Source organism: Oryzias melastigma, linkage group LG5, assembly GCF_002922805.2.
Source record: "Oryzias melastigma strain HK-1 linkage group LG5, ASM292280v2, whole genome shotgun sequence".
Classification (NCBI taxonomy): domain Eukaryota; kingdom Metazoa; phylum Chordata; class Actinopteri; order Beloniformes; family Adrianichthyidae; genus Oryzias; species Oryzias melastigma.
Window position 1 is genome coordinate 11,672,992 of NC_050516.1, and position 15,591 is coordinate 11,688,582.

At 37.6% G+C, this 15,591-nt stretch overlaps 1 protein-coding gene across 2 annotated transcripts; it reads left to right on the forward strand.

Moving 5' to 3' along the window:
• The first annotated feature begins 294 nt into the window (after positions 1–294).
• lrrn2 (leucine rich repeat neuronal 2) lies at positions 295–13,270 on the forward strand. Of its 2 annotated transcripts, none has more exons than XM_024271109.1 (2): positions 295–587; positions 9,961–13,270. In XM_024271109.1, the coding sequence occupies exon 2, from the start codon at positions 10,322–10,324 to the stop codon at positions 12,671–12,673; it is 2,352 nt and encodes a 783-aa protein (XP_024126877.1). In that variant the 5' UTR covers positions 295–587; positions 9,961–10,321; the 3' UTR covers positions 12,674–13,270. The 2 variants fall into 2 exon arrangements, with proteins under 2 accessions (XP_024126877.1, XP_036067744.1); XM_036211851.1 differs by having other exon boundaries at positions 584–712.
• Positions 13,271–15,591: the final 2,321 nt, after the last annotated feature.

Consider the following 15,591-nt stretch of genomic DNA (forward strand, 5'->3'; position numbering starts at 1 on the left):
TACAGTAAAGAGTCTTATTCCTGACTAAGCATAAATACAATTTGAAACCAGTAAAGTGACAAAATATGGAACAAAACACTTTTGTCTGCTGCTCTTTGCAGGCACATCTTTATCTGTGACCGACCATTAAAGGCAGGATCTTTAATGTGCAGCTGATGGCAGAAAACTAAAGCGCTGCCTGTCAAAGAAAACCTTTCATCCAGCAGAAATAACATGTTCTTACTAACATGAGGGCTTTTCTATTGGCTTGTGAAATTGAAAAAGAGAAAAAGGGAGAGAGGGAAGCAGGCGAAGGGAAGAGAGGAGGAGAGATGAGAAGCGCTGCTGCAGAACACACCTCATCTCCTCTTTAGCTGGAGGGATAGAGGGAGAAAGGGAGTCAGTCTGTGCCAATTTTCTCCTCTGCTTCAGAGACAGAGAGCCAGGGAAGTCATATTTCAGGATTCTTAGCAGATAAACAAATGAGAGGCTGAGAGGAAGAGGAGAGACAGAAGCACCCAGGCATGTGAAGAATCTGCAGAAAACAAATGAAACAAATGGAGAAAGAAGAAACGACAAGCAGAGATGTAATTGATGCGTCTGCTGCGGTAAGATAACTGAAATCTTTTTGGAAGAAATTCCTGAGCCAGCGGAACATTGCAGCACTCACAGAACCATGCTGTTTTTCTGCAGCTTTGGGATGCATGCAGGCACTTAAAGGTGATGGTAGCAGGTGTGTGCGTTTAAAATGGAGAGCTGGGGTTTTGAGGGGTGGTGAAGTCTGTTGAAGAAAAAATAAATGCCTGTGTCAGTGTGTCTGTGTGCAGATTCAGCTGCAGAGCAATGCGTCTCAGCTTTATATATATATATCTGCATGCTGCACCTTTATCTCTGTCATCCCATCTGTCAAAATCCTCTCTGCTCCTGTTCTGTCTTGTTGCACAGACTCTCTGTTGCACGGTGGATTCACTCAAACTGTGCAAAGGAAGAGTTCATGTGTGTCTATTGCTTCTGAAAATATTCCTTCTCATGCTTTCACTGCCTGCATCTCACTTCGTCTCCAGTTGGAAATCCAAAAAACTAAATATCTCTAAAAAATTTTAAAAATCCTCTCATGTCATTTCCTGACATTTATTCAGGAAACATCTGCTGGAGTGCTTTTAAAACTCCCGACTTTAAAACAAATCTACAAAAAGTGCAAAAGGCAAAAAAAAAAAAAAAAAAAAATCTCCTTTATTACTGGATTTCTGTTCTGCAGAGCAGCCGGGCTTCAAAGGTTCATATAAAGGAGGCTTTGCTGCACATCCTTGGAGGCTCTTAAGTTCTGAGGAACTGAAGAAGACCACAAGAAATATTTTGGAAATGCAGCAAAATCTCCTCAATGAAACTTTAAAGTAAAACAAAATCCAGTAATATCATACTTTACACAAATGAAATACTTCCTAAAAAACACTTCTTTTTCCATCTTTTGCTCACTAAAGTAATACAATCAGTTAAATAACAAACAGCATGAAAAAAATTATCAGAATATTTGGATTTTAGGATTTACAGGAATTCAAAGCAGCTTTTTATCTTTTTGTGGGGATAAATATAATTTTTAAAACTCAAAGATGGCACAAAATTTCACATTTTCTAGTGAAAAACCAACTATCCACAAGTGATAAAGACACTGCATCAAGCAAAGTATCATTAACACCATTAAATGTCTGGTTTCCATCTTTGATCGTGTTGAATAGAAAGTTTTCTACTGACAGAAGTTGAGGATGGGCTCCTGTTGACTCTGCTCAAGGACAGTTCCAGGTAACTTGAATATGAATGAATGTGACCAGCTGTGAGAGCAGGACCTTCACAGGTGGACACTACCACTCTGCTGCAGCGAAGACATAAATATGAAAAAGCAGCAGGTCTGTTCGTTGTCAACTTCAAACCTGTGGTCAAAAGCCTTAAAGTCAAAGCAAAGAATTAGCATCAACTCCCAGAAGTGGAGGTTCTGTTAAAAGTTTCAAAGAAACAGAATTTCCGTGGAGCTGAAACATTTAAGGACTTGAAAAATCATGTTAAGCAGTTTTCTTTATTTTTAAATCAGAATATTTGCAAGCTTTTCTGCAGAGTGGTCTCAGTTTCTCTGGATTATTCCCCTCTTTTGTGACTCAGTTACCAAAAGAGTGTGTGTTTTAAATAATATGTCTGTGCAGAAAAGTTTGTTGGTTCATAGACTGCTTCAAAAATGATCATGCATAAAACAGGCATCTATCTCATTGCAAGGTTTAGTACAAACTAGACCATCTGTGATGAAATGCATCCCTTCAGAATCAGAATTATGTGAATGCTTAGTAAGCAAACTAAATCATATTTCCAGCAAAACAATTCATCTTGTTCAGGACATTTACTGGTTGTATTTTTGGTACTTATAACCTTTCGTTTTTGAACTATTGAGGAAAATATCCCCTATAGGAAATATATGATGAAGTCTTCAAATTGCATATTTTATTTTAGATTAGCAACAAGTCTTTATATATATTTTCACTTTTCATCTTTTATAGTAATTTTCAAAAAAAGGTTGCACATAGCTGTAATATTAGCATTATGCTAGCTCATTTGGGTAATTTATCCTCTACTGGGGTTTTTTTAGGCTAATTAAGAGTTTAGCTACAGGTTAACATTTTTGACTAATTTAGTTTACTGTGAATTTTAGGATATTTGGAGTTTAGCTGGTATTTAAACAACATGCTAGCTTTTTTTAGTTGGCTAATTTAGCATCTACTAAGGTTTTTTGGGTTAATTTGGTATTTAGCTCATATTTAAGCAACACGCTAAATATTTTGCAAAAATGGGATGGATTTAGTATTTTTAAACAATTTTACTACAAATTTTCAGAAATTTCAGTCAACTTTACTGCTCTTTCGAAGTTCTTTAACAAGATTTCAAGTTTTTTAGCAAATGTAACATTTTGAAAATAGCTTTTGCATTTTGCAAATCCCTTCAGTAATTAAAGTAAATTGCGTCACCATTTTCAGCAAAAATAATTCACACTAACATTATTGCAAGTAATGCAGGTTTTCCAGTTTATTATCTACAATTATAGTCTTTGTCGTTTTGGACAACTTTTTCCCCCCAAGACACACTTTTTTTCCAGCTCTTTATAGTGACCACGCAAACCGAGGTCCGTAGAGACTGAGATGAGCTTGTACGTATATCAGTTCAAATCTGGCTGCATAGCGTCTGACCTTGAGGTAAATCTGCTTGGACGTCCTCTCCTGGGAACATTTCCAGCCGTCTGTCTTGAATCACTGTGAGTAGTGGCTCTCACTGCAGAATAATGGACTGCATGTTGTTTGGAAATTACCCCTTCAGGATTGATGCTCGGCAACAGTTACTTCTATAGGACCATTGCTAATGATTGCAGCGTGTTAACACACACACCTGATGCTCCATCTGTGCAAACGGCTAAAAAACCTCCACAGAAATGATGATGATCACCTGATCAATGGTGTTGTATTTTCACAGCCCGCAGCAGCTTTTTAAACCATTTAAATAGATTTGACATTTTTTGATCGCATTTTTTTACTGGTTGGACTTTTATCATTTTTAAATTAAGTACGAATTTTTTTAAACTTAATGTCAGGCTTGGATTTAATAAATGATAGGGGAAAATTTTGAAATTGAAAGTTTTTTCTACCGTATGATTAAAAATTTCAATTATTTTTGGAATGCTTGAAGTAGTCAAACTGGCTGAGAAGAACCAGAAGAAGTTTAGATGACTTTTATTTAGCTGTTGCTCCAAAATATAGTTTGATGAATGGGTTAATGGAACATGTGTTTACAAAGACATTTTAGACACTATAGTCCCAGTTTAGTGTCCTGTCACTCTGCTCCAGAGGCTTCATGTAAAGCGCCTCCGATTAGGTGTGATCATTAACAGCAGCGTGTCTGGGCTCCTTTTTTTTCTTTAATTTAACTTTCATCATATTTTTATGCTCTCAGAGTAGTTCTCTTCCTCTTTGTTGGACTTGAGTCCTATTTTCTTTCATTGCTCCTCTTTTCGCTCACCCTCAAAAAGCTCACACTGCAAAAACTGAATCCTAAGAAAGTAAAATGACCCCTGCTTCAAGAAAAATCACCTTACTTTCTGTCCTGCAAGAAAAATAATCTTACCAAAAAAGTTTTTCAATAGCAAAATAATCTTAGCTTAAGGAAAACATGGCTTGATGGCTGGATGTTTTTTAACAACAGATTTGTTTCCCCATTGGCAGATTTTTTCTTATTTAAAGAAAATCTGCCAATGAGGTGAGGATTTTTGACTTATTTCTAAAAAGGTCAGTTTTTGAAGTGCAGTCTTTTGCCAGAAACAGTTAGAAGAAAAGCTACATTCACACCAAAAAAGTAATAGTAAATGCATGTTTCAGGCTTTCGTGTTCAAAACTCTAACATCAACGTGTAGCTATGCAACTTTCTATGACCTTTGTTGAGCCGTGCATACAATGTAATTTAATTGAAGTGTCGGTGGTTTAATCCTCCGTCACCTATTTCACCCTCCCTGCCTCCAGCGTGGCTCCACTGGTGTGTGAACTTCCTGGTGATGGTCAAAGGGGCCGTAGCCGCGTGCTGGCAGCCACGCCACTTTAGTAGCTTATTATTATTTTTGTTAATCGGTAAGAGAACGATTCAAACTCGTCAACGTGTTCATCGTTGCAGAACAGAACAAAAAAACAGTTTGTCACAGGCTGTGCCTAAATTTAGAAATGCAGAGCAGATGACATTTTGTCATGCAGGCTCGCTGTGAGTGTGTGCGAGTTGCTTACTGGCCTCATGTTCTTTAACTGCGCTTCCTTCCTGGGAAATTCCCGCAGCTCCTTCGGATTTAAAAGTTCCACTTAAGTCATTCCCTACAGGATTTTGTGAAGTTGCGATCGTAACTATTAACGCAAATTCAAGCAAACCCGAGATTTGTCACTCATGCTGCAACTTTACATTTTCTTTGCAACTTTACTGAAACTTGGACAAATCTACAACAGTCATCAAGTGTCCTATTTGTGCTATTTTTTATTTACCCTCTTTAGCACTCTGTCTGTTTTTCTCTGGCGCGGGTGTGGAGCGGTCTGTCACACGTGGAGCACAACATGAATCAAGTATGAAAGGATTTGTGATCATTTCATATCATAAAATGTATAATTGTTGATTTGTCTTAAAATCCTTTCTGTTAGTAGGAAAACTGATTGTTTGATGTAAGGGGCAAAAAGAAAAAATATTTGGCCTTAAAATACCTTTAATTCATTGTGTTAAAAAAACAAACCTGAAATCGTGACTTTAAAACTTTGAATCGAATCGTGGCTTGATTGAATCGTTACATCCGTATAGCTTACCATCAGAATGGATACACATTCTAAGGCCTGTGAACATCTGGAAAAGTGCAGAAAAATCCAGTCTATATATGACATAAGTCTTTCATTTATCGTAATAGAGCTGAGAAAGAAAAAGGAACACCATTGGCTAAACGTGTATTCAGTTCTTGAACGTGCATCAAATGCTAGTTTGAAGATCCACTCTAAATGAAAATCGTATTTTTTATATGTTCTTGTGGCATTTTTCTCATAATGGACGACATGCATAATATAATTTAAGATGAAAACTTTATTCAAATCGTGTTGAATCAGCAGCATGAAAGTAGTTCATTGAAATGTCTGAAAAAGTTCTGGTTTTTGACATAGCAACTACCATGGATGGACTAAAGTCTCCTTTCTCTGCTACAATTCTGATACATCCACTTGCAGACAAATAGTTCCATTAACATCTTCATTTTCCTCATCTGACCTGCAATCTGGCTCCAAACTGAGCGGCTGCATAGCTTTTTTGTCCCTTTCTTTTTGCTAAGATTATGTTACCTTGGGCTTGCAAGGTGCTATTAGCTAGCGGGAGAGAGAGTAAATAACGGCTAACTTCACCTGCCCACCATTTAGATGAGGATTCCTGAAGAAGTCCTGCTGTTCTGCAGAAAACATGTCTTAAAAAACAGCACAGGCTTTGTGATTTTAGCTAAAAACAGCATAATCATAATTACAAGACCAATGGGAACAATTTTACAGTAGGAAAAAATATATAGTTGGAGTGGGACTTTAAGACTGGACTCCAAATGAGCTTTTTTTGGTCAAAAAAAGTTTGAATTAAAGTCTGAATAGATTTTAAAAGATCATTGTGTAGCACAGCGACAATCTGCAACAGCTGGCAAATTGCACTATTGCACAAAGGCCAGAAATGTTACATGGATGAGTGGAATAAAAATATGGGCATCTTTACTTCAGCTTTCACAATAGGCCTGCTAGTAAAGAAAGCCTAATGAGCTGGTAGAAAACAATTTTTTAGACTATTTTGAGGATCCATATGTAAAAATAAAGTAAAACTTGAAGTTCTTCACAAACACTACAAGTAGCATTGTCATAAGTACAGACTGAAAGCTGCAATTTTATTTAATACCTTTTCTTTCCCAAAGCAGCAACCCAACTGCATTGATTGAAGCACTCCTTGAGCTTTCTTTTGCAGTAGTCATCCAGGTACATTCAGGATCCTGCTGAGCTTTTGTTCTGTCGCTTCTGATTTTTTTTTTTTTTTTCTATAAACCTTAGCCAGAACGGTCTGTCAAATGAATAATTGCTTGTAGGAGCAAATGTATTCTAAATTTATCCAAATCTGAAAGAAGATGGAGTGTTTCAAAAGCAAGCCAGAGAGTCTTACTGATCTTTTTTGTGCTTCTTTTTATGAATGTGCACGGACGCATGCACGCACATCAGCCGACGGGACTGTTTTCCTAAAACAGCCAAAAAAGAAAAAAAGCTCTGAACATTTGGGAGCTAAAGATAAAAGTGAAGGACATCAGCATCAAATGATGAAGACATAACTGAGCAGGCTGCATGTGAAAGGATTAGGGAGAGGAGATGAAAGGAAAATGGATAAAAGAGGAAAATGAAAAATCCCACAAGGTGGGAATTGGTCCTGTGTTTTTACAATTAGGATTCTGATTGAAATCCAACCCTCGCTGCAGAACTTCGCCTTTTGGGTGATTAAATTACATTCTATTCAGATGTATCCCAGTAAGAATCTTATACTTTTTTTTTCAGGAATTACATTTAATAAAACACTTACACATATTTCACCAGGTTGGAGATGGGAGGTTTGTTTCCATGACAACAATGCTGCACAGGTTTTCAGCACGTATAGTCGTGTCTGTAAATACATACCCAACTTTTGACTTTTAATCATTTTAATTCGATAAAGTTTAAGACTGAACAAGATATGCATTTCTGATGAATATGAGCTTCTCTGAAAGCAAACATCAGCCCTGAATTAACAATGTTTCTTTCTCTGAGGACATTCATGATCATCTGTACATATTTCTGCAGATTGAATTTGATTGCTCTTAAATTCTGCCTCTTGTCTCACTCTGTTTGTGTTGCAGCAATGCAAGCTTAAAAATTAAACTCAATAGTCCAAGCCCTTCGCTGCATACCAGATAGTTATTAAATATATATTATCCACGCGCTTGATTATGTAGACAGTGTTAGAGACTTTGTTAAAAGCTGCATAAGTAATGACTCTTTTTAAACCTTCTGACCAGACAGATAGCAACAATAAAAAAAATCAAACTGCTGTTTTCAGGGGTCATGGCAGCAAAATGTTTTGATTTATCCTTTTTTTAAACTCCTATTCTTCTTAAATGAAAATGAAAGGCAGAAAACACTTGTGAAGACAACAGCACATGAATCCGTGGAATACTTTGATTGCTGCCAGGAATGACGATCTGTTAGTGTGATAGCTTTGTAATGTGAACACTGAGCAGCCCTGGGTTTGAACTGCAGCCAGTGTAACACTGCCATGTGTTTTGTATTATGCCAGCAGCAGCTATCCACACTGATGTCCCCATTAAAGCCTTAAATACTAAAGACTAGTAGCACAAAAGATCCTCAGGGTCCCGTTTAAATGTTACATAATGAATCGCATTTGTGGGAGGCTGTTCTCTAACCTTGCAATGTGAAGCAGGATTTCTGCATTCTTCTTGGAGGATGATTTCTTATGTTTTATAGCTCACAGTAATTATCTAGCTCTTCATTCCTGTTTTTTCACTATCAGGTGGTGGTCTTGAGTCATGCTCATTTCCTCTGTCTAAATTGAATTATACTGGAAAGATTACCCTACTTAAAACAAGTAAAAAATGTAGAAGATATGATGTGTTTACTTTGTTTAAATAAAAAAAATCTGCCAATTGAACTTGCATAAATTATATTGTTAAGTTTTTAAAAAATACATTTTGATGTCCCACCTTTTTACGACAAAATCAAATCTTGAAATTAGCTATAAACACTTCTGTTTAGGGAGGAGTTTTTTTTTTTTTTTTTATTTTTTTTATCTCAAAACGTGTCAAAGTCAAGGCCTGGGGGCCAGATCCGACACACCTGGAATTAAATCTGGCCCACCAGATCTTATTTTATCGCTAACGGCCCAATGTTATCCTGTGCTGGTAACCTGTTGAAGCAACACTACGATTATGGAGGCTGACAGATCCGTTATAGTGATCTATGGTTTTATTTTTTGGAGCACACAGTGTTTGACACCACTCAAGGTGCAGAAAGAAATAAATATAAACAGTTAAAATCATTAAGGGCAAAACAGTAAAACAGCCAGCAACAAAACCACAAAGGAAACAAAATGATATGATTTGTTTTTGCTAAAATTGACAAATTTCATTTTTATTTCCAGGTTTGTTTTGTTTGGCAGCATGTTCATATTTGGATTATTTTAGCAGGATCTATTTCATGGAGATAAAATGTTTTGGGATATTTATAAGTCACATAAAATAAAGAAATTTGAGTGTTTTTTCTTTTATCATTTAGTTTATTTCTAAATTGTATAATTTTACCAAAATATGTTTTTATTGAGAATAAGATATTGAAAGTTCTTTAAGGTTTAAGTTGATTTATTCTGGAATAATATTTCTGTCTGTGTTTACTCATAGTGATGTTAAAATTACATTTTTTAAATTTGAAAAATTTAGTTTTAGTGTTCAATAAATGTCTTTCCTGTTTGGCCCACGATCTAAGGTGTGTTTTGGATTTTGGCTCCCTGTGTGATTGAGTTTGACACCTCTGTCCTAAAATAAGCATATGTTAGTAAAGAAAAAACACTTTATCCTCAAAATTATCCTCTTTTAATCCAAAGGTCCTATTTTCTTCACCATAATCATCCCACAGTAAAACTAAAATGGCACATTTTAAGATATGTTTGTCTTAAAAAATGACATGAAAATGTTAAAAGTCAAATAAAACTGTCTAGTTTTCCTAACTCAGGACCACTCACCATTACAAATACAATTTCTGCTTAAAAATATTATTTAAAATAAAGAGATGTTGCATGATATAAATTGTTATTTCAAATGTTTTTAAGGTCAACAAGTATTTTATTATTTTAAAAATAATAATTAATTAGAATTTAATTTTTTTAAAAATGAATTTTTAAGATATTAAAAATTGGTTGATTTAAGCTCTTACATCTCATTGAAAAAGTATTAGTAAGTTAATTTTGTTTAATATTAAGGACAATTGTTGCTGTTACTGTTATAATTATTACTATCCACTATATGTGCAATATTGCATGTACTTCACTATTAACATGTTTGAAACAAATTTTTATAAAATAAAATAAAATAAAATTAAATTAAATTAAATAAAGTACTTGGTGAGATGTTGTGTTTTTGAAGCGTATATTTCCAAACTTTTCCTGCTATTTTTTATGCTTTTTTTCAATATTTCACTTTTGCTTGTTGCAGTGTATCTCTGATATTATGAGTGACTTTGCTTTAATACATTAATGAATTCAAATATCTTTTGGTAGCTGGTGTGTAAACCTGTGTTTGCATGCATATTCACTTCTAACAGTGTCTTTATCAGGTAACCAGCAAGTTTCTCTTTCTTTTTCTGTCCTCTGTTTCTTTAGAACAGTGAACGACGTCTACAATAGTCCTCCACCTGTGGCCAGGATGTGAGACGGATGTAGACCAAAAGGCCATCAACCAGCCATCACCTCCCAGCATGCTGTGAACAGAAAACTCACTCAATCACAAATATACTTGTTAGAAAGGAGGCTCTGTGAATGTCAAAGAATACATTTTTTTGTTTCTGTCAGAAGTCAGTTCGCCCTCAAGATGTTGTACTATGAATGAGGACAGTGAACCCCCTGTTGCTGCTGTACAGTTACAGTCCACTCACACATCCCAGGTCCACATGATTCATCTCGCTGCTCAATAACAAACTCCTTCACACTTTGTCTGAGTCAGCTCCAACAACCTGCTGGGATTATGAGGCCGGCTTTAGTACTTCTACAGTCGCAGTGTCTCTTGTGTGTGCTCAGTGGTGTGTGTGTGCCCGCTGTCGTGGGTTCACTTCCTCCCGCAATGCCGTGGCACGTCTACTGCCCCGCCAGGTGTGTGTGTCAGATCAAGCCATGGTTTTCCCCCGATTCCGTCTATCACGAAGCTCCAACGGTGGACTGCAACGACCTTCTGTTGACGAAGCTCCCTGCGCCCTTACCCGCAAACACACACACCCTCCGCCTGCAGAGTAATCTGCTGTCGGCGCTGGACACCGCAGCACTGAGCGGACTCTCAAACCTGACTGACCTGGACCTTTCCCAGAACCGCTTCAGCCATGTGAGAATGCTGACTCAGAGTTCTCCGCTGCCTTCTCTGCTGTCTCTGCACCTGGAAGAAAACCACTTGAGTCACCTCCACAATGCTTCCTTCTTGTCACTGCCAGCTTTGCAAGAGCTCTTTCTAAGCCACAATAATCTACATTCAATATCACCCGGAGCCTTCATTGGTCTGGACTACCTGCTACGTCTTCACATCAACAACAACAGACTCACCACTGTTGACCCGCAGTGGTTCAGAGCTTTGCCTCGCTTGGAGGTTCTTATGCTTGGTGGAAACCCAGTGGACGCCCTGCCTGAGAAAGGCTTTGTAGCCCTGAAATCTCTCCGGAGCCTCGTCCTTGGTGGTATGGGTCTGAGAGGCTTGGCAGAAAAAGCCTTGGAAGGCCTTGAAAACTTAGAAAGCCTTTCCTTCTATGACAACCTTCTGCATAAAGTCCCAACTCAAGCCCTCAGGAGAGTGCCTGGACTGAAGTTTCTCGATCTAAACAAGAACCACATCAGAGTTATCGAGACAGGAGACTTCCACGGTATGGCCCACCTGAAGGAGCTCGGTCTGAACAACATGGAGGAGCTGGTTTCCATCGAGAAAGCTGCCCTGGACGACCTCCCCGAGCTCACCAAGCTGGAGATAACCAACAACCCTCGTCTGTCCTACATCCACCCTCAGGCTTTTGTCCAGCTGAGCCGTCTGGAGAGCCTGATGCTCAACTCCAACTCTCTGAGCGCCCTCCACCACCACATCATGCTCTCCCTGCCAAGTCTTCAGGAGGTCAGCCTCCACTCAAACCCTCTGCGGTGCGACTGCCTGTTTCACTGGGTCACCAAGGACGGCCCCCATCCTCATACAGAGAGGAAGAAAGACACGCAAACAACTCGGGCGGTGCGTTTCATCCAGCCTCAGGCAACACTGTGTGCCGAACCTCCAGAACTGCGAAAGCGCAGAGTGAGGGAAGTGTCCTCGGGAGAGATGTCTGCATCCTGCCTTCCCACAATTCCTGCCAGCTCCCTTCCGTCCTATGTGGGGGTTCAGGAAGGGGACAAAGTGCTGCTGCACTGTCGAGCTCTTGCAGATCCACAGCCTGAGCTGTACTGGGTGACCCCTTCAGGTCTGAGACTGGCAGCATCGACGAAAAACAACTCAAAAAGCTCAACGACCACTGATTTCTGCATAAATCAAACTACTTCAGAGCAGTCATCTGGCAGAAGAGTCCTGCAGCTGCAGCCTCACGATCCCTCTCCATGCCAACACCTCAAACACTACAAGCTCCTGCCTGAAGGGACTCTGGAGATCAGCAAGGTCTCTCTCAGTGAGGCAGGATTGTACACCTGCGTGGCTGAAAACGCACTGGGAGCTGATACGCGCAGCGTTACTGTGGGGGTGCACAGCAGAAGGAAAAATAGAAAGAAGGGGGCGGCGACTAAAAAGAGCACATTTCAAGCATTCAGAGCCGACGCCAAACTGGAGTTAAGAGAGGTTGGAGAACATTACGCTGTCTTGTCCTGGCAGAGCAGACACAATCTTCCCTCAACTCGCCTTTCCTGGCAGGTCATTTTCCCCAACTCCCACATGCCAACGTACACCACGCGCATCCTCGCTGGCACACAGAGCTTCAACCTGACTCACCTGCAAGAGGGGACGTTTTATAAAGTTTGTCTTCACTTAGGGATCAGCGACAGACACGTCAGTGTTCTTCTAAAGGACAGCAGGAGGCCTCGGTGCGTCTCATTCAGGACGAAGGATCTCCCGGAGGTTCAGGTTGGCCTGCAGCTTGACCCCCAGCTGACCTCCACAGCCGTCACGCTCCTGCTCCTCGCCCTCATACTGCTGCTGGCAGGACAAGGCTGGGACAGCGAGCCCGGAGACGCCATGAAGAAGTCCCAGCATGCCGTACATCAAGCCACTCAGGCTTCCAAGACTCTGGTCTTCAATCAAAAGATTCAAAAAGATCCCCAACAGCAAAATCAAAGTGAGAAATGTCTACTGCATCAAGTCTGCTAAGATCATCGTGTACATATCAGTGAGGGCGGATGCACTGACATGACAAACTTTGCTTCTCAAAGCAAGAAGACCGAAATCACAGACTATGTTGCAGAGACAGATTTGTATTTATTTTCTATACAGTATAAAGTATATATTGACATTGTTTGTGTGTTGTATAGAATGCCTATTCACTAACCAGGGAACAAAAAACTGGACAATCACTCTCCTGCTGCACAGTGAATATGCATGGGAGAGACAGCCCAGTCTGAGCTGCCAAGGACCACTGAACTGAAACTAAACCGAGCTTGATGCAATCCAGGAACAGATATTTACAGAGGAGAGAGCAGCTCAGACCTCCAGAGAATTGTCCTGTTTACCGTCTACATGTTTCCACAGACTGAAGCCTACTTTGTCCACGCTGATGAAAATCTGCCTTATGACTGATGTGGACTGAAACTGCTGTTCGTTTGGACGATGTGCGTTAAAGTAATTGATGTAAGAAACTCTCTGCTTTGCTCTCACTACAATGCAGTGCTTACATATGAGGTATACTCGGCCAGATCCCCAACGTAACATCTCATATTTTGTTTTAAAATAAAAGTGATTTCAAAGTGACTCATCTTTTTTACTTGATATAAATTACGTTTTTTTGCTCAGGATGTAAGTTAAAGCCATAATGAATGCTGCTGTTGTCCTCACATCATCAATATGTCCAATAGGAGCTAAAGAGAAGTTGGTGTGAGACACAGTGGCTCCTGCTGGATGACCCATGGAACTAAGCAGGAGCTTCATGTAAACTGAGGGAGGATGCAACACTCAGACATTCTCAGAACCTGCAGATTCATTCTCTAAATTAGTCACAGATAGGTCTTTGTAAAAATAAATTAAATTCACTTCACATTTCTCATAAATTGAGCCTTACACAAAATCAGAATTATTTTATGTTTTTAGCTGAAAACAATTGCATTTAAAAAAGAAAAAAAAATCCTTATGATTATTTGTTGTTGAACAAATAAGCTACAAAATCCTCTAGTCTGCTAACATGATGCTAACGTTCAATAGAAATTCCCATAGGACGAATAATGCTAACGCTCGGTCGAACAAAAAAAATACATTGTTGACTAAATAAACATTTTTATTTACTCACCGCCATTAATATTCCCAAGTCTTTTGAGCAAATAATTTTTAAACTAAATTTCGTTTTTCCTACTCATACTGTCTTCTTCTTCTCTTGAATAATTGCACTTCTACAGCGCGATCGCTACCTAGTTGCCAAACTAAAATATCCTCCAGTAGAAGAAGAACAATGTTTACAATGTTAATAATCAGAAATTTTAGTCTGAACTTCTCCTTTAGAGAATCCATGCTATTAACAATCCCATTATTTCACTAGTAAATTTTACAATATGTGAACTGGATCAGATTAATATAAATATATTCAATTTCCATATTAGATTTTTTATGTATGTCTAAACAAATGTGTATAAATGTGTAAACTTAAAATTGAAATTAAATTAAATTAAATTGAAGAATCTCATGAATCGAAAAAAAAAGAAAAAATTGGAATCAAATCCATTCAGGCTCTTGTGAATCGAATCGTTTCTGGAAATTCGAACCGATACCAAGTCCTAGTGCTAAACCCCCCAGAGCAACCCGTACTGGTGAGTGTCAGGTAGACAGACAGTAGGTCCCATTTTTATTCTGACTTGGTCTGGATTTGAACTCACTGTCTTTCAGTCTCAGGACAAACACTCTTCCACAAGACCACTCGAAAAAACTTATTTTACAGCAAGGAATTAAATGCACAAAACAACTAACACTGTAAAATATACTATACTAAAAATTAAACTTGTAAATATATTTAAAAGTTGCTTTTCTAATCTGTTTGACGGTGTTGCACCAATAGTTTTTATGTGTTTCTTGTGTTTTACTAAGACTCTAAATGCAACAAACTTTCATAAAACTTCAGATTTATGTCTTAATTAGCAAAAAATACATATTTTAAAAATAATGAGCAATAGGTCTATATACCAACAAAAAACTGACAAAGAAAATTTATCAAAAAAAGCATGACCAAAAAAAGTAAAATAATTACCTTTTTCCCCCATATTGGCAAAAAATTTTCATATGTGCAAATTATTACAAACACAATTTCTACAATAGTAAATATTTCTAATTATGCCAATATGTTTTAAAAAACATTTTATTATGAAATCATTTTAACTAGCTTTATCAAATAATGTAGTGTCTTATTTATGCTTTTTGTCTCCTTTTTCAGGTTGTTAAATGAGAATGTCACATAAATGACTTAAAACAGCCTTTTCTGACAAATCCTATAAATTAAATATACTGCTTTTAATTAAGTCATTCTGTTGAAAAAAATGACAACAAAAATTAATTGTTGTGCCACAAATACCAACTCTGAAAAGTTGTTGCTTCCTATAGTGTAAAATTTTTAAAATAATAAAAACATTCTACTTATGTATAACTATTCTGAAAAAAGTAATTTTGTAATATTGAGCAGGATTTTACAGGAAAAATGTATTTAATGAAAATCAAACGTTTTCATTTTGTTATTATAATCATCTAAAAATATAAACATTTTGTAATTTAACATTTTCAAAAATTAAAAATATTTTATTTTTTAAATAAAAACTCAATATTTGGCATATATTTATGATTTATGAATGTTATAAGCTCTTAAATTAGTGAAAATTGGAAAAAATAAGTACTGCAACTTATGGATTTATTATTTTTCAAAATGGGCAAAGTTTAAAGAACTGTGAAAATCCACAAATAACACATTTTACTTCATATAAATACTTTGTTAAACAAACAAGAGTCCACCGATGAGCTCCCACATACATATATTTACTATGTTTATCTAAAAATAAATGTAACTTGTGTTTTTTATGCACAAAAAGAAGTCTCTGGGC